At 45.4% G+C, this 19611-nt stretch overlaps 1 protein-coding gene and 1 pseudogene across 1 annotated transcript; both read left to right on the top strand.

Moving 5' to 3' along the window:
* The first annotated feature begins 5472 nt into the window (after nt 1-5472).
* LOC119368684 (60S ribosomal protein L5, mitochondrial-like) lies at nt 5473-6151 on the top strand. Its single transcript, XM_037633871.1, has one exon. The coding sequence runs from the start codon at nt 5582-5584 to the stop codon at nt 6149-6151; it is 570 nt and encodes a 189-aa protein (XP_037489768.1). The 5' UTR covers nt 5473-5581.
* Nucleotides 6152-7084: 933 nt separating this feature from the next.
* Nucleotides 7085-7918, top strand: LOC119368683 (annotated as a pseudogene).
* The last annotated feature ends 11693 nt before the right edge of the window (nt 7919-19611 follow it).

The following is a 19611-nucleotide window of genomic DNA, read 5'->3' as shown; positions in this document are numbered from 1 at the left end:
GCTCGTAGAAGCAACAGTACCAGCGACCCAGGCACCTCTGAGGCCAGGGATGGCAATGGAAGGCCACGGCGCAGCAAAAATAAGCGTCAGAACAACAACGAGGAAACCGAGGATACGGCTGTAAATGTAGGATTTAGCGGCTCAAAACCCGGTCAGCGGAAGAAGCCTTTCAAAGGAAATAGAGACGGTCCATCCAATTTCGAAAAAAATACTAGATAGGCCCACCAGGTTCATGGCACCCCTGACAAGCCTGCCAACCACACCAATAGAAATTGCTGGGTTTTTAAACAGGACGGTAAATTAAATACCGAACATAAGGGGAAAGGGCCTCAAAGCGAGGACGATGATGAGCCCTGCCCTCTGAATACAGGTGGACAGAAGAAGTTTCCCCCGAGGTGAAAACTGTGAACATGATATATGTCACCCACATCCCCAAGAGGGAGTACAAGCGCGCATTAAGGGATGTCTACATCGTAGAGCCTGTCGCCCCAAAATTCAATCCATGGTCGGCTTGTTCAATCACCTTTGATCGTAGGGACCACCCAACCAGTATCTGGCACGGAGGTTCGACGTCCCTGGTCCTTGATCCCATCATCACGGATGCCATCTCACTAGAGTCCTTATGGACGACGGCAGCAGTCTCAATTTGATCTATCAGGACACTGTCCGTAAGATGGGTATCGACCCGTCAAGAATCAAGCTTAGTAACACTACCTTTGAAGGAGTAATACCCGGCGTGGAGGCCCGCTACACGGTTCCTTAACACTGGAAGTAGTATTCAGCTCTCCAGATAACTTTTGAAGTGAAGAATTGATCTTCGATATTGTCCCTTTCCGCAGTAATCATCATGCACTGCTTGGACAAATTGCTTTTGCCCACTTTTATGCAGTCCCACACTATGCTTATTTGAAGCTCAAAATGCCCGGACAACGCGGCGTCATCACAGTAAATGGAAATATGGATCGCTCCCTCTGTACTGAGGAACACACTGCGGCCCCAGCAGCCGAGGTACAAGTCGGCCTCATTAAGCCGAATAGCTCAGTAGCCACCAAAACTCATGACACTGCTAAGAGAGTCCGATCCACATTACAGACCGATAGCTCGGCGGATCCGGAGCTCGAATAGCAGTTCATCCTCCGCCAATCGCCCCATAAGGTCGTGACAGACGTACCGCGCGTACATAATTATACACTTAAAATACATTGGGCAGTGTCGGAGGCACACCGCAGAAAAGGTCTATTGTATGGCTTGACCCTATTCGGACCTTAATATTTTCCCACGACAGGTTCGTTAAACCTGCCTACTATTCGGTTGTACAAGGGCTCTTTTCTAGGTCCTTCTTTCTTGCAGACAACCATCGACTTCTCCTCTCAAAGGATTTTTCACCAAGGAGAAACGCCGCAGACGTGCGGCAGGGCACCATTGGGATCTTCAAACCACTAATTTTAGGTCCTGTGTAAAACTTTCCCTTGTGTAAACTCTCGACATGTAAAATGGCCTCGATATTCATGGCATTCTCTGTAAAAACATGGTTCGGCGTATTAATAAGGGTATAAAGGAAACTGTTGATCTCCACTCTTGTTTGGACTTCACTTTATTTTCATTGTATCATCTATATTCCCTCCCTGTTTTAGACTGCCACAAGTGCTTTAGTCCAGCCTTCACACCAGGGGTTGTATTCGGCCCTGCACACTTAAAAGTCTGAACACCTATAGTGAAATCTTCGGCATCCCGGATATTGCATTATATGCATTGGATCCGAATCATGTCTTTGGTCAATAGTTGGGTTGCCCGGCTCCTGTGCTTACCACCTTATGTTCCACTTGTTCGGATAAGGTAGTAAAGGGAGAACTACTGCGATTGTATTTCCGGTTCGTCTGGTCAATTACCTCGGTAGAGAAAGCCGAAAATTGACTGTCATGATAGGCGAGATATGGTCGGCAATTCGGTGACTTAGTATCATACTACATATTGTTAGCGATTCACCCAGTGTTATACGAGGGGCTGGTCTTCGTCCGGCCACATGGAAAAGGCACCATAGTCCGGATAGCCGCACGCGTACCAAGGGCTAGTACTTAGCTCCACAGTCAAACTCCTATGGCTAAGTGAAAGTAATAAAGCAGCATAGTCTGATTGCATGGTTCGCCTCGTGGACACCTCCTTTATGGACCAAGACGTTGGATAAAGTGCGGTCACGCGTTATGCCGAACACCCCTGTAGCATCTACATGGGGGCTGAAACCGACGACTGGCAACTTTCAGAAATATAACAATAAACGGCCGCACAGGAGGAAATATTGCTTGAAACAAATGGCGTAAGCATAAATATATCACAGCATGGGTTCATCACATAGTTTGTACAACCCGAACACACTTAATCAAGTATTATGTCCTTAGAACATTGGCCCTCTACTATTCGGGCCCCTTTTAGGATGTCGTCGAAGTACCTCTCCGGCTTCTGATGAACTTTGCCTTCGAGCGGACCTGCAGTTGCTACTTCGGTAGCCTTCATCTTCGTCCATTGCATCTTGATGCGGGCGAAGGCCATCCGAGTACCCTCTATGCATGCTTAGCGCTTTATAGCTTCAATCCGTGGGCGCACGTCGACAAGCCGCTTAACTAGGCCGAAGTAGCTGCTAGAAATAGGCTTGGTCGCCTAGAGTTGGACTATTAAGTCCTTCATGGCCCGGCCAGCCACCCTATGAAGCTCCGTCAGCTGCTTCAGCTGATCGTTCAGAAGTGGTGGGTATTCCGGCGGAAGATATTGCAACCAGAACATCTTCTCCATCGAGTCCCCCTCCTGGGCTCAGAAGAACTGTGCGGCATCGGCGACACTCTTCGGAAGATCTGCAAATGCGCCTGGAGAACTCCACACTCGTGTGAGCAAAGCGTACCTCTGACCCCAAAAGATACTTTGCAAAAGAAAGGCCTTACCAGCCGCTATCTGACTCGCTTGCTGGATCTCTTCGCAAGCGCTCTGGGACTCACTCCGCGCCTCTTTGGCATCACGGAGAGCCTTGGCAAGCTCAGAGGAATGGGCCGAAGTCTTCTCCTCCAAAGTCTCGCACTTGCGGATGGCATCTTGCAGCTCTTGCTCGACTTCGGCCACCCAAGCTTGATGATGACGGCGGGCGACCTGCTTGGCCTCCAGTTCACAGCCACTTTATTAGTGGCTGCCTTGTTCGCCTCCGCCTCTTTCTTGGCTTGGGTGAGGGTGCCTTTGAGGGTCTCGACCTCGACTGCGGCTGCTGTAATCATCTTCAAAGCATTCCATGAGCTAAACCTCTGAATATATATTACTTCTAATATAAAAATGAATTCCCTTGTTAACCACTATACGTACACCTGGCATTTCTTCGAACCTCTTATTAATCCGGTCGATTTCATCATCAGCCACCTAAAGCTTCCGATTAAGTTCGGAAACTTCTATGGCCTAGGCGGTTGCCGCCAACAGGGAGGCCTGTCATAACAACACAGCATGTTACTCTCCCGAATACTATGTGGATCCTCTGTCCGGTTTCTTTCAAACCGGACAGAGCCTCAGGGGCTACGGTCTGTACACAGGTATATTCCTCTATATGAAAAGTTTTTCGAACATTACGTCACATACGTCAAAGCATGTCAGTAGGCTGTGGAAGGCTTCGCTCAGTCCGCTCTTAGCAGATTGAACCTTCTCCACTACCGCACCCATATCAGGGTGTGATGCTCCTCCATGATGGAAGCACGTTGCAGTGCTTCCTCCAGAGCGTTGGGCGCCTCCGGATTAGTGGAGGCCGCCGATGGAGCTAATGCTCCTCCCCCCTCTTTCTAAGGGGGTTGCTTATCCAATCCCGGAGCCACGTTGGTCTCCGGAATGGTGTTCGGCTGGGGGCCATATTGTTGGGGCTCCCCGCCGTCGGTGGTGATAGGGGTCGCCTCCCCTAGCTCTTCGATGATCGAGGTATTAACCTCGGGCGCCTTCTCGACGGCCTTGCTCCCCCCCCCCCCTAGTTAGGAGAGGTGCTTCGGGACGACACCTCGGTGTCCTCCATGGTGATAGGCGAGGGGGCTCGTGGCGGCATCTTGCTCTCTGCCATCTCGGGTGGCAGAGAGTTCCCCTCCGATAACGGAGTGTGCGGGAGCTCGCGGGGAGGGCTGAAAGGCACATAGCAAAATAACTTATATAACTAGCAGTGTGACCCGCGCATTTGCGCGGCTAGATCTATTAATATTTACTTTCTTTAGTAGATTAAATAAGGCATGATTTTCCATCTTTTGGTTCCACGTTATCAAGTGCCTATCTTCTACTTATAATTTATGTTTGTATTACCATGACGGTTACTAATACTCTCAAAACTAAATCCTAACAATTGTAGTTCCTTCTCATATTTGAACCTAGAACCACATTTTTGCTGGTTGTATCGCCCTCCATATATCATGGCTTGAATTTCTTTCTAGGTAGCTAATCTTATTCTTATTGTCTATGTCCACTGACCATCGTTATAGGTATCTTTTATCTAAGGTTAGCAACACAATAAGTTTTTTCTCACTCGCTTTTTACCTTTTGCACTAATAAATGAATATTAAACACTTTACATGGTTTCTCTGTACAACAATTATTTACGAATACTCTCTCTACTAACACTTTCCCCGCTTTTCCTGTGCACTATCTCTCTATCACTACCATGATATCTTTAGCTAAGCAGCCATGCTAGCGGATCACTTCTTATGTTTTCTTACATCAGCAATGATAGCTTTGATGTATATCACATCTTGGGTATGAGCACGTGTAAGAAGTTGCCATTTTTTTTATATCTCCTAACCTGTACTCGTCTCCGAACTCGGATGGACTCTCAAGTTTTGCCAGTGTACTCCCCTAAAAAGAAAAGTTTTGTCCGTGTACTCCCCTAAAAGAAAAAAGTTTTGCCGTTGTACTTTCTTGAAACAAAAAAGTCTTGCCCGATGTAGTCACTCCTGAACACACATGGACTCTTTTTTTCCATGGACTGTCTTGCCGTGATTGGCTTGGCTTTTGTTAGGAACCGGAACTTATTACATGGCTTTTAGAGAACACATATGTAATTAGGCAAGGTAAAGCTTGTACGTGTCCTTTTCATGCAGATGACCGTGATTGCACTTTCCCATCGTAGACACATATACGTGACACACTTTTCAGGCGCAATACAATATATGTCTGTAGATGATTTTTGCATGTCTTCCAATCTCAGCCGTTTACATCAAAAACTTATGGTAGAGATAATTTAATCTGTGTGGAAAACCATGGTGCCTTATTTGACGCAGGTTGAACAGAGAAAATTAAAATATGCTAGAAAATATCACATAAAAGCGTATCTTGAGGAAAATATTTTTTAGACCTTTATTGGAGAAGATCATAGACATACTGTATATTAGATGTTCAAAAATATATCCAAACACTATATAACCGTTGATTTTTAATCAAATGGACATCAAGCGTAAAGGAAGTACACTTTTTTTGATTCGGCGCTTAATAACTCGTACTTGACGTTGGTTTCGGTTCGATCAACTATCCTTTTTGAAGCGGATAGTTCACAGTGCTCATTCTCAAAAAAAGCGGAAAAGCCATGATGTTTCCACTCCATTTTCATTACGAAGATGTATTACGTCAGGATCTATTGCTCAAACTGAATCACGCCAATGTTATGGAAGTTCCTGGATTGTTTGAAATAAGATTAGTACCAAAAGCTGCCTCTGATTTCAGAATCCAATTTGGAAAATTGGCTATGGAGATTTTGTGCGGTCAGATATTCATACAGACACAAAGGGGCCCCTATTTTCAAGCAGGAAAGTCGTTTCGATCCAATCCATTCTTGGGGTCCGAAAAAGACACTGGATATGTCAGTGACTTTGCACGACAAAGCGTTCTCCGAGGGCATGGAATGTACCATTTTTTGGTCAAAATCTTTACAGTAATGTCTATGTTGGATTCTCCGGTCGAAATACGGGAAAACTCCATCAAATTCTTTATGGAAACGGAGTTTCGCGAATTCTCCCCGGACCTGGAAGATCATTTCGAGATCTTTGAGCATATTCGAGGGTTCAATGTGACTATTGTCACTTCGGCCAATACAAAAGATGAGACTTTACTACTGTGGAGCGGCTTTTTGCTAAAAGATGAGGGGGAAACTAAGTAAGATGCCGGAGAAGCAACGAAATATACGAGAACACAAACGTAGATTGCTCGCGGCTAAATATGAATTGAGACAAAAGCTTTCAAATTTTGTAACCCGATCTTCCGTCTGATATGCGGGACAAACATCGTTATAAGTTGTCCAAGTTGCCAAGAAAGAGTTCAATGGCACGAGTAAGAAACCGAGGTATTTTCACGGTTCGCCCTCGTTCCGCAGTTGATTTCTTTCGCATTTCTCGTATCATTTTTCGTGGATTAGCATCTCGAGGTTCTTTGATGGGCATAAAGAAATCGTCTTGGTAGCAACCGCCAAACCAATAGAACAAAGGTTAGCTCTGCAGCTAGTCCACAAGCCAGGGTTGTAGGTCCATTACTGTCCGGCTCCCGACCGAAACTAACGAAGTCATCCCAACTCTCGGATCGGAGATGCTAACGGGACAGGAATCGAAGTGGGGGACCTCTCTACTGCACCTGTCTCCCCAGACATAGACTACGTAAAGGGTAGTACTCTTGGAAAGAGAGAAGATCACCGCGTGAACAAAATCCAAAGTAACGAATGTCACTCCCGAGGGATCGACCACTATCATACATGAAATTTTGCATAGAATGATTGTTCATCTTCACGCCGGAGTGCTGAGGTTGTTCCCACCATTGAAGTCAGAGTCTGGGTGTGTTTTTCTTACTAATATGGAGAGGGTTCGGAATGATAAAGATCAATCAAAAACTTCTTCGTTTCGTTGGTAGAACCCACGCCAACTCTTTTCTCTTTTCTCTAAATAATAGAGAGATCTTTTGATAGTCTCACTTCTATCAATGCAATGAAAAAACTATCCCTTCCTATTTGTTTGTCCTAATGAGACAAAAAAGAGCCTCCTTCTTTACCACTTTAGGGGATGGGGTGAAGGGGGGTTTACATACAACTAAGGCAAAGTGGTTTATGATTGAATCTCAGAGGCATTCTTATCATTTGGTAGATCCAAGTCCATGTCCTATTTCGGGTTCACTCGGAGCTTTGGCAACCACTGTAGGAGGTGTGATGTACGTGCACTCATTTCAAGGGGGTGCAACACTTCTCAGTTTGGTTCTATTATTTATCCTTTATACCATGTTCGTATTGTGGCGGGATGTTCTACGTGAATCCATGTTGGAATGGCATCATACAAAAGCTGTACAATTAGGACCTCGATATGGTTCTATTCTCTTCATAGTCTCAGAGGTTATGTTCCTTTTTGCTTTTTTTGGGCTTCTTCTTTGGCACCTACGGTAGAGATTGGAGGTATTTGGCCCCCAAAACGGATTGGGGTTTTAGATCCTTGGGAAATCCCTCTTCTTAATACCCCTATTCTCCCTTCATCCGGAGCTGCCGTAACTTGGGCTCATCATGCTATACTCATGGGGAAGGAAAAACGAGCAGTTTGCGCTTTAGTAGCAACCATTTCACTGGCTCTAGTATCCACTGGCTTTCAAGGAATGGAATATTACCAAGCACCCTCCACTATTTCGGATAGTATTTATGGTTCTACCTTTTTCTTAGCAACTGGCTTTCATGGTTTTCATGTGATTATAGGTACTCTTTTCTTGATGTATGTGGTATTCACCAATATCTTGGTCATCTGACCAAGAAGCATCAAGTTGGCTTTGAAGCAGCTGCATGGTACTGGCATTTTGTAGACGTGGTTCGGTTATTCCCATTTGTCTCTATCTATTGGTGGGGAGGTATATGAAAGAAGGGAACGAATAAGTGGATTGAGGAATAAAAGCTCGAAGACAAAGAGAACTTCTCCGGGTACTCAAGATATTGTGTTTAGAGAGGTGTAGATTGTAGATTCCAGCCGAGCCAGACCCAGGAAGAATATGAAGTCCAATTTCCTCAACCCCGCACACGGATAAGACGCGAGACAGTTTCTGAGGGATAGAAGTCTTGATCGGGCCAAGCCGGCATAACAGTTATTAGTTCGCATTACTTTCTCTTCCGAAGCGCGCACATTCGAGTTCAGTATGGATGCACTGAGAGCTTAAGACCACTCGCTGGATGATATGGTCAATCATACTCCAGAGTGGGGACAGCATAACAATAACATTCTCTCTTTAGATTCGAGATGTATTGATCGAGACGTGCCTCACTCTAGTGAGGATTTGAGCTCCCCGATAGACGTAGGGCCCGCTCGGTACGCTGTCATTGTTTAGGGGGTTCTTAATTCTAGCATGAAAGTCCGAGTTGGAGGAATGATATTGGGCTTGAGAAGTGAGCAAGGAACGTGCCATAACATTCCTATGGTTCCTCTGTCCCGGTCTTGCACCACTCTCATATCCATCAATCAATTTCATAGATAGTTACTATGGTTGTTTCTTCCTCCATTCACTAAAGCAAATGGAGCCTTTCCCTCCTCGAGTCAGCAAGCCAACTCGAATGTTTACCCTCGTGTCACTAGCGCAACACGAGCCATTCAAAAAAAAGTCTTGGAACTGAAGAGAAATCCATCTCTATACAAACTCTTTATGTTATTGATATTGATTGAGTTACGAGAATGAAGAAGCGTAGCACACCTTTTCTCTCAATTCAAGTTTCCATTCAATAAGTGCATCAAGTATTTCATATAGAAAGAAAAGGAACCACTTCTCTTCTCTTAAGTATATGAAAAATAGCTTTTTGGTCCCTTTCGTCCAGAGGTTAGGACATCGTCTTTTCATGTTGAAGACACGGGTTCGATTCACGTAAGGGATGGGTACTTATTCCCGACCGGCGGTATCAAGAACCCGGATAGTCGGTAGGAAACTCCAATCTGCAAGCGGAACAACGAGTTTAGAAGGCACGTTCTTGAAAGAGTAGGCTGACTATGAAACTCATATAAGGCTCGCGATCGGGTGCATTGTTGACTAGGGGGCGGTTCCATAGGCGGCTACTCTAAGACGGATCAAGTTGGGCTATATATTATGGCAAGTTGACCCTACTTACCAATTTCATAGATAGAACAGTTCTAGTAGAAGGTTAACCCGGCCTTCCTAAGAGTACTAGGTTAAAGGGGAGACCTCTAAAGCCCAGAAAGAACTATCCTATCCCTTTAGGAATCCAAAAGCGCCGTATATGTGGATCACTGCCGGCTATATTGTCACGCCCAATATGCGACCCTATCCAAAAGGAACTCGAAGGTCCCACCAAGGATAGACCCGCATATTGAAACGCTTTTGCAAGGTGGATATCATTACATCAACATTACATAATAGATGGGGATACATACAAGAGGAATACAATGCCACACGAATACAACATCATCATACATAAGATCAACATCTGTCTATGGATGAAACACAAACAGAAACTCAAATGACATCCACCCTGCTAGCCCAGGCTGCCGACCTGGAACCTATCCCCTGATCGAAGAAGAAGTAGAAGAAGAACTCCAAAACAAGCAAGCATCGCTCTCGCGTCATGATCATCGCATAAACCTGTACCTGCAACTATTGTTGTAGTAATCTGTGAGCCACGAGGACTCAGCAATCCCATTACCATGGGTATCAAGACTAGCAAAGCTTAATGGTAAAGAAAGGGGTAAAGTGGTGAGGTTGCAGCAGCGACTAAGAACAGTATGGTGGCTAGCATACACAAATAAGAGCGAGAAGAGAAGCAAAGGAATGGTCGTGAAGCTAGCAATGATCAAGAGGTGATCCTGAACACCTACTTATGTCAATCATAACCCAAAGACCGTGTTCACTTCCCGGACTCCGCCGAGAAGAGACCATCACGGCTACACACGCGGTTGATGCGTTTTAATTCGGATCTGGTGTCAAGTTATCTACAACCGGACATTAACAAATTCCCATCTGCCCATAACCGCGGGCACGGCTTTCGAAAGTTTATACCCTACAGGGGTGTCCCAACTTAGCCCATGATAAGCTCTCGCGATCAACGAAGGATATTCCTTCTCCCAGGAAGACCCGATCAGACTCAGAATCCCGGTTTACAAGACATTTCGACAATGGTAAAACAAGACCAGCAAGACCACCCGCTGTGCCGACAAATCCCGATAGGAGCTGCACATATCTCGTTCTCAGGGCACACCGGATAAGCTAAGCGTACAGGAACCGACGTAATCCAAGTTGCCAAGGAATGGTCCCGCATGGTGCTCTAGTTTGGACCAACACTCGGAGGAGCACTGGCCCGGGGGGGTAAAATAAAGATGACCCTCGGGCTCCGGAAACCCAAGGGAAAAAGGGCTAGGTGAGGCAAATGGTAAAACCAAGGTTGGGCCTTGCTGGAGGAGTTTTATTCAAAGCGAATTGTCAAGGGGGTTCCGTAAATCACCCAACCGCGTAAGGAACGCAAAGTCTGGGAACATAACACCGGTATGACGGAAACTAGGGCGGCAAGAGTGGAACAAAACACCAGGCATAAGGCCGAGCCTTCCACCCTTTACCAAGTATATAGATGCATTAATTAAATAAGAGATATTGTGATATCCCAACATAATCATGTCCACCATGGAGCAATCTTCAACTTCACCTGCAACTAGCAACGCTATAAGAGGGGCTGAGCAAAAGCGGTAACATAGCCAAGCAAAGGTTTGCTAGGAATGGTGTCAAAGGTTAGAGGTTCATGGCAATTTGGGAGGCTTGAGGAGCAAATGATAGGTAGCGCAGCAAAGCGATAGAACGAAGCAACTATCATAGCAATGATAGTAGTGAGATCCAGGGTAGCGGTCATCTTGCCTGAAATCCCGCTAGGAAGAAGAACGAGTCCATGAAGAAGACGAACGGGAGTAGCCGAACGAATCCTCACAATCACAACATTACGGGAACTAAGAAGCAACACCAGAAAGAAACAAACAACATGGTAAACACACCACACATAAACAAGACATGATGCACAACAAGCATGATGCATGATGAGGCTACATGAAGCTACTCATGGCAAGTGATGATGCAAACAAGAGCAACACATCAAAGCAAGTTTAAATGAGGCCGGAAACAACACATAACAATTCCGGTTAAGTCCTCATATGCAAATTTCGAAATTGGTCCAGATCTGAATAAACATTATGTTCAAGTTGTTAAACAGCAAGTTAATATGCACCAAGATGATCTACACGAAATTCTAGTCAAGTTACATATAAAGTTCATTTAATTCGGAGCTACGGCCTAGAAGATATGAGCAAAACAAGTTAAACATGGCATTGATGCAAAATGCATACAAACATCAAGCAAACACCTCAAAACAAGGATGCAACATGATAATATGAAACTATATGCAAAATCAAGCATGTTTCATATAGAGCACACTCAAAACGGAGCAACGGTTCAACACATACTCTATACAAGTTATAGCGACAATCTGTCCAAAACAGCAACTAGGCATATTGCAAGCATCAAAACAATATACTGCAGCATCATAATAAGATAACAAAAGGCATGAACATGAAGTACAGGTAAAGCATAACAAAACCTGAACACTGAGCTATCTCCAGAAATCACTAGAACATGCTCAAACACCCATGGAAAGATTGCAAATAATAACAGTTTCAGACTATCAGGAAATAACATCAGGTTGCAATGTTGAGAGCTATCAAACAACATGCTACAGGAACTTAACATGGAAAACAAAGGCATGGCATGAATCTATTAAGTGCATAGAACAAAAGTCCTTTACTGATCATGAGCCAAAAAGGATCAGAAGATATGATGGCACCCATGTAAACATGGCAAGTTATATGACAGATTCATACATGGCAGGAACAACAATAAGTAGGCATGTTGGTGAGCTTGAACCACTCACCACAGAGCAATACAAGGCATGGCAAAGCAACCAAAAGTAAGAAGACATGCTTATGAAGCCAAGCATGGCAAGGGCAAGTTCATAGGGTGCATGGATAACTAACAACAATCATGGCAACATTGAACTTCATGTTAACATGCTAACAGCAACATCACTTAGCAAGTTTGGAGCATGATATGAACAACCCACAGCAAGCTATAAATGCAACCAGGGGCATGGATGGACAGCTCATAACCATATGTACAAAACATACTTACTGAAGTATCTCAAAATATGCATGTATCTCTCTGTAGCATCAAGTTTACATGGCATAAAAATAACAGCAGAACAGGGACTGAAATTAGCAACGTCACGAGGCCTAGTTTACATGCTTGTGCTCGTCACCACATTGATCACAAAAATACATGGCATACACCCCTGGAAAGATGGAACGGCATAGTTCAAAACATATGTAGGGCTCAAGTTCATAAGATGCACACATCAATCATGGAAAAAATGACAAATCATCAAGTTATAACCGTTTCAACAGATTAACAGCAACATGCACTCTTGCAACAATGATTCGAGCATCAAGATGAACTCAAATGAACATGATGCAATGGAATGAAATGAAGTCCTCGTTGAGATGAACAATTTGACATATTACACGCACGAAACGGAGCAGTATGAAGCAAGTTATGATGCGTTGAACATGGCATGATAATGTCAAAATCTCAGGGACAGGCGATAATATACCCTCCGAAAAGTCAACGCGGGACGAGGACGTGTGGTACGAGGAGATCCGGGCATGGGGGAGGCTCGTTTGGTTGGAGGGAGTGGTGGATCTGATCCACTCCCTCGGATCCGGCCGGAGCTCCAGCGAGGGCAAGCTCCGGCGAGCAGGACGGCAGGAGGCGTGCGGGAGACATCCGGGCGGCGGCGGGGAGGCGCCGGCGACGATGGCGGAAGGCGAGTGCCTGACGCGGGCGCCGGATCCGCTGGCGGAGGCGGCGACCGGCGAGGTCCGGCCGGGCGACGGCGCTCCTGGCCGAGGCCGGCGGCGGAGGGCGCGGGCAGGGCGGCGGGGATGGAGACGCGGCCGAGGCCGGCGGCGGAGGGCGCTGGCGGCGGCCGGGCGAGCGGCGGCAGCGCAGACCAGGCAGCGGGGAGCAGCGGGCGTGGGAGGCGCCAGGCAGCGGAGCGGGCCGAGGGGCCCCGCGCGGGCCTGGCGGGCCGGCGGCGGTGCGCGGTGGCCCGAGGACCACGTGGCGCTTCCTGATTGGACGAGGCGGCGGCGCTGGACGTGTCTGGCGTCAGATCGGACGTGTCCGGCGGGCGAGAGGAGCGGGGCTAGGGTTTCGGGGGGAAATTGATCCGAAAATGGAGAGGGGAACACGTTTTTATAGGTAGAGGGAGCTAGGAGAGTCCAAATGAGGAGCGGTTTTCGGCCATGCGATCGTTATCGAACGACCGAGAGCATGAAGGGGGTTTGGATGGGTTTTGTGACACTTTGGAGGGGTTTTGGGATGCAAGACAAAAGAGGCTTTTACGGTTACCCGGTTAACTGTTGGAGTATCAAACGACCTCCAAATGGCACGAAATTTGACAGGCGGTCTACCAGTGCTATACCAAGGCCGCTTGGCAAACCTTGGGCCATTCCGAGAAAGTTTAACACCTACACACGGAAGGAGACAAAAGGGGAACGCCGGAGGACATAGGAGTGCCGGATTGCAAAACGGACAACGGGGAAAATGCTCGGATGCATGAGAAGAACACGTATGTAAAATGAGATGCACATAATGACATGATAAAATGCAACACGCAAGCAAAAGACATGGCAACACCGACGAATAACAGGATGACACCTGGCGCATCGAATCCAGGGCGTTACAACACTCCTCCACTAACAAGAGATCTCGTCCCGAGATCTTAGGACCGAGACGGAAGAGAAAAGGGATGAGGTGAAACAAGAACTCAAGAGAAGAAGCAAAGAATTGATAGCACTCGAGAAGAAGATATTAACAAAGGGAATGACGAGAATCAAAAACTCACGGAATCAGATAGGCTATGAAACCACTCCGGTTAGAACAAGATAGAAAATGAAGGAACAAAAGAATTTAGACGGCACTCCGGCTGAACATGGAAAGAATAGAACATGAACTTAAGAAGATGGAATGATACTTGATGAACTCTCGAAGAGTGAATTAAAACATGAAGAACCACCATGAAGAACTCCGGTACAAAAGGATGATGAGATAGAATTCAAGGACGGAAAGAATAAGATTAAGGCCTTGCGATGATTAAGATGGAGCTTCGACGAGATGGTCGAGGAAATTTAAACTCCGGAAAAGAAAAAAAATGAAAAAACTTGGAACTAGAATTTATTCCTCACGAACAAACTCCGAAGGAATGGATTAATCACTTGATGAAATAAGAATAAGATTTATTGTATGCTTATCCTTCATCAAATTAAATTGATGACGAACAATGGATTTTGCATATTACTTATTCTTCTTGAAAAAAGGATTGAGAAGTGACATCTCGCAGACTTGAGAAGGTCTTCATGAACCACCAAATGGATTGAAAAGAACGAATGAACTAATATGATAATCAAGGAAAAAGAATCTTGAACGAACCACCGTAAGAATTCAAAAATGACTGATGAAAGAGTATGAATCACCGGGAAGAATTAGAAAACCAATTTTCTCAAGGGGATTTAGATGCAAAAGAACAAAGAGATCATGAGCTGATTAAAGAACACTTGAACGAAACACCGGGGTAATTGGATAACGATAGCTGAAATGTGAGGCCTAAGAATTCTTCTGAGACGATGGCCTCCAGTGAAAAGAAACGGGAAAACAACTTTTGACATACTCCAGATGGGTAAGAAAAGGAATATCTGACAAATGTAATAATTCGAGAGGATAACAAGAGACTAGAACCATGAATCTTGGAGAGAACGGGCAAAATTTAGAGGAAAAACTCTTCTTCAATCTTCACGTGACGACGAGAAACACCACCAAAATTACTGAGATACTCTGGGGGAATGAAAAGCGAAGAGGTTGAGCCAACAATGAAATGATTTGAAATCGATCTTGACAAGGCATGTGACTGATGGAATCCATTCTTACGTCACACTTGAAAAGAATTGAGAAAAACTCCGGGGGAATTAGAAGAGTCAGGTAAGATCCTGAGAAAAGACCTGTGGGTTAGGGCCCACTAAAAGAAAAACACCGTTGGAAAGAATTGTTGAGCAGATAGATGATGCACCGGAACAATTGAAATATTTGAATGAGGTGACAACCTCGAATTTAATTGGATCACAGACGAATCTCTTGCGATGTCTTGAACTCCGAAATGATTGAATGGCGAGAGGCAAGCGAGTAAGGAGAACACTTGATCCATGGAAAAGAATATGATCCACACCGAATACTTGAATTGAGTCCACCGGGAAAGAAAAAGAGCTGAAGAATGTCCAACGAGACGAGAATTCACCGGTTGAAACAATTGCCCGTACAAATGAAATTGATGCTCGAAAAGACTCAGACTCCTGGAAGAAGAGGGTGGGAGGGCGGGAAAACAGAAGCGACTTGGAAGGTAGAACCGACGAATAACTTGAAGAGAAAACACTGGTTGAAATAATTGAGGAAAGAAAGCAAAAACTTCGCACGAATAGGATGGATACTTGATTAGGGACTCCAGTTCCGGGATGAAAAAGGGTGGGTGGGTGGGAAAAGAAAACAACTGAGGATTGAACTTGGCATCAATGAAGAGGATCGAGTCAACTTGACGAGAAATGCACCGGATAAAAGAGCTGAGGAACAACTACCGAAAAAACAACTGCGTGATCCTAAAGAAAATTTGAAAGGGAAGAGGAGTAATTCAAAACACCTACGTCAAGATTCGTCACCAGAGTGACGAAGGGGCTGAGGAGTAAAAGAATTCCTACTCTTTGATATAACTAGACTCCGAAAAACAGTTTTCTTCTAGACTCAACAACGGCCAAACTACACGATCAATCAAGGGGGCTCCTAAGGTTGGTCGAGGCTCTGATACCAACTTGTCACGCCCAATATGCGACTCTATACAAAAGGAACTCGAAGGTCCCACCAAGGATAGACCCGCATATTGAAACGCTTTTGCAAGGTGGATATCATTACATCAACATTACATAATAGATGGGGATACATACAAGAGGCATACAATGCCACACGAATACAACATCATCATACATAAGATCAACATCCGTCTACAGATGAAACACAAACAGAAACTCAAACGACATCCACCCTGCTAGCCCAGGCTGCCGACCTGGAACCTATCCCCTGATCGAAGAAGAAGCAGAAGAACAACTCCAAAACAAGCAAGCATCCCTCTCGCGTCATGATCATCGCATAAGCATGTACCTGCAATTGTTGTTGTAGTAATCTGTGAGCCACGAGGACTCAGCAATCCCATTACCATGGGTATCAACACTAGCAAAGCTTAATGGGAAAGAAAGGGGTAAAGTGGTGAGGTTGCAGCAGCGACTAAGCATAGTATGGTGGCTAGCATACGCAAATAAGAGCGAGAAGAGAAGCAAAGGAACGGTCGTGAAGCTAGCAATGATCAAGAGGTGATCCTGAACACCTACTTACGTCAATCATAACCCAAAGACCGTGTTCACTTCCCGGACTCCGCCAAGAAGAGACCATCACGGCTACACACGCGGTTGATGCATCTTAATTCGGATCTGGTGTCAAGTTATCTACAATCGGACATTAACAAATTCCCATCTGCCCATAACCGCGGGCACGGCTTTCGAAAGTTTATACCCTGCAGGGGTGTCCCAACTTAGCCCATGATAAGCTCTCGCGATCAACAAAGGATATTCCTTCTCCCAGGAATACCCGATCAGACTCGGAATCCCGGTTTACAAGACATTTCGACAATGGTAAACAAGACCAGCAAGACCACCCGTTGTGCCGACAAATCCCGATAGGAGCTGCACATATCTCGTTCTCAGGGCACACCGGATAAGCTAAGCGTACAGGAACTGACGTAATCCAAGTTGCCAAGGAATGGTCCCGCACGGTGCTCTAGTTTGGACCAACACTCAGAGGAGCACTAGCCCGGGGGGGTAAATAAAGATGACCCTCGGGCTCCGGAAACCCAAGGGAAAAAGGGCTAGGTGAGGCAAATGGTAAAACCAAGGTTGGGCCTTGCTGGAGGAGTTTTATTCAAAGCGAACTGTCAAGGGAGTCCCATAAATCACCCAACCGCGTAAGGAACGCAAAGTTCGGGAACATAACACTGGTATGACGGAAACTAGGGCGGCAAGAGTGGAACAAAACACAAGGCATAAGGCCGAGCCTTCCACCCTTTACCAAGTATATAGATGCATTAATTAAATAAAAGATATTGTGATATCCCAACATAATCCTGTCCACCATGGAGCAATCTTCAACTTCAGCTGCAACTAGCAACGCTATAAGAGGGGCTGAGCAAAAGGGGTAACATAGCCGAGCAACGGTTTGCTAGGAATGGTGTCAAAGGTTAGAGGTTCATGGCAATTTGGGAGGCTTGAGGAGCAAATGATAGGTAGCGCAGCAAAGCGATAGAACGAAGCAACTAGCATAGCAATGATAGTAGTGAGATCCAGGGTAGCGGTCATCTTGCCTAAAATCCCGCTAGGAAGAAGAACGAGTCCATGAAGAAGACGAATGGGAGTAGTCGAACGAATCCTCACAATCGCAACATTACGGGAACTAAGAAGCAACACCGGAAAGAAACAAACAACATGGTAAACACACCACACATAGACAAGATATGATGCACAACAAGCATGATGCATGACGAGGCTACATGAAGCTACTCATGGCAAGAGATGATGCAAACAAGAGCAACACATCAAGGCAAGTTTAAATGAGGCCGGAAACAACATATAACAATTCCGGTAAGTCCTCATATGCAAATTTCGAAATTGGTCCAGATTTGAATAAACATTATGTTCAAGTTGTTAAACAGCAAGTTAAAATGCACCAAGATGATCTACACGAAATTCTAGTCAAGTTACATATAAAGTTCATTTAATTCGGAGCTACGGCCTAGAAGATATGAGCAAAACAAGTTAAACATGGCATTGATGCAAAATGCATAGAAACATCAAGCAAACACCTCAAAACAAGGATGCAACATGATAATATGAAACTATATGCAAAATCAAGCATGTTTCATATAGAGCACACTCAAAATGGAGCAACGGTTCAACACACTCTATACAAGTTATAGCGACAATCTGTGCAAAACAGCAACTAGGCATATTGCAAGAATCAAAACAATATACTACAGCATAATAATAAGATAACAAAAGGCATGGACATGAAATACAGGTAAAGCATAACAAAACATGAACACTGAGCTATCTCCAGAAATCACTAGAACATGCTCAAACACCCATGGAAAGATTGCAAATAATAACAGTTTCAGACTATCAGGAAATAACATCAGGTTGCAATGTTGAGAGCTATCAAACAACATGCTACAGGAACTTAACATGGCAAACAAAGGCATGGCATGAATCTACTAAATGCATAGAACAAAAGTCTTTTACTGATCATGAGCCAAAAAGGATCATAAAATATGATGGCACCCATGTAAACATGGCAAGTTATATGACAGATTCATACATGGCAGGAACAACAATAAGTAGGCATGTTGGTGAGCTTGAACCACTCACCACGGAGAAATACATGGCATGGCAAGGGAACCAAAAGTAAGAAGACATGCTTATGAAGCCAAGCATGGCAAGGGCAAGTTCATAGGGTGCATGGATAACTGACAACAATCATGGCAACATTGAACTTCATGTCAACAGGCTATAAATGCAACCAGGGGCATGGATGGATAGCTCATAACCATATGTACAAAACATTCTTACTGAAGTATCCCAACATATGCATGTATCTCTCTGTAGCATCAAGTTTACATGGCATACAAATAACAGCAGAACAGGGACTGAAATCAGCAACATCACGAGGCCTAGTTTACATGCTTGTGCTAATCACCACATTGATCACAAAAATACATGGAATACAACCCTAGAAAGATTGCAGGGCATAGTTTAAAACATATATAGGGCTCAAGTTCATAAGATGCACACATCAATCATGGTAAAAATGACAAATCATCAAGTTATAACAGTTTCAGCAGATTAACAGCAACATGCACTCTTGCAACGATGATTCGGGCGTCAAGATGAACTCAAATGAACATGATTCAATGGAATGAAATGAAGTACTCGTCGAGATGAACAATTTGACATATTACACGCACGAAACGGAGCAGTATGCAGCAAGTTATGATGCGTTGAACATGGCATGATAATGTCAAAATCTCAGGGACAGGCGAAAATATACCCTCCGAAAAGTCAACGTGGGATGAGGACGTGCGGGACGAGGAGTTCCGGGCTTGGGGGAGGCTCGTTTTGATGGAGGGAGTGGTGGATCTGTTCCACTCCCTCGGATCCGGCCGGAGCTCCGGCGAGGGCAAGCTCCGGTGAGCGGGACGGCAGGAGGCGTGCGGGAGACATCCGGGCGGCGGCGGGGAGGCACCTGCAAGGCGGTGGCGGAAGGCGAGCGCCTGATGCGGGCGCCGGATCCGCTGGCGGAGGCGGCGGCCGGCGAGGTCCGGCCGGGCGACGGCGCTCCTGGCCGAGGCCGGCGGCGGAGGGCGCG

The sequence above is a fragment of the Triticum dicoccoides genome, chromosome 2B (assembly GCF_002162155.2).
Source record: "Triticum dicoccoides isolate Atlit2015 ecotype Zavitan chromosome 2B, WEW_v2.0, whole genome shotgun sequence".
Lineage (NCBI taxonomy): Eukaryota > Viridiplantae > Streptophyta > Magnoliopsida > Poales > Poaceae > Triticum > Triticum dicoccoides.
Note: the sequence above shows the minus strand (reverse complement) of the source record. Positions and strands in the feature narration are given on the sequence as shown.

Bases quoted from the DNA above. Each gene is read 5' to 3' on its own strand.
- LOC119368684 (XM_037633871.1), top strand. From the start codon at position 5,582: ATGATGTTTCCACTCCATTTTCATTACGAAGATGTATTACGTCAGGAT.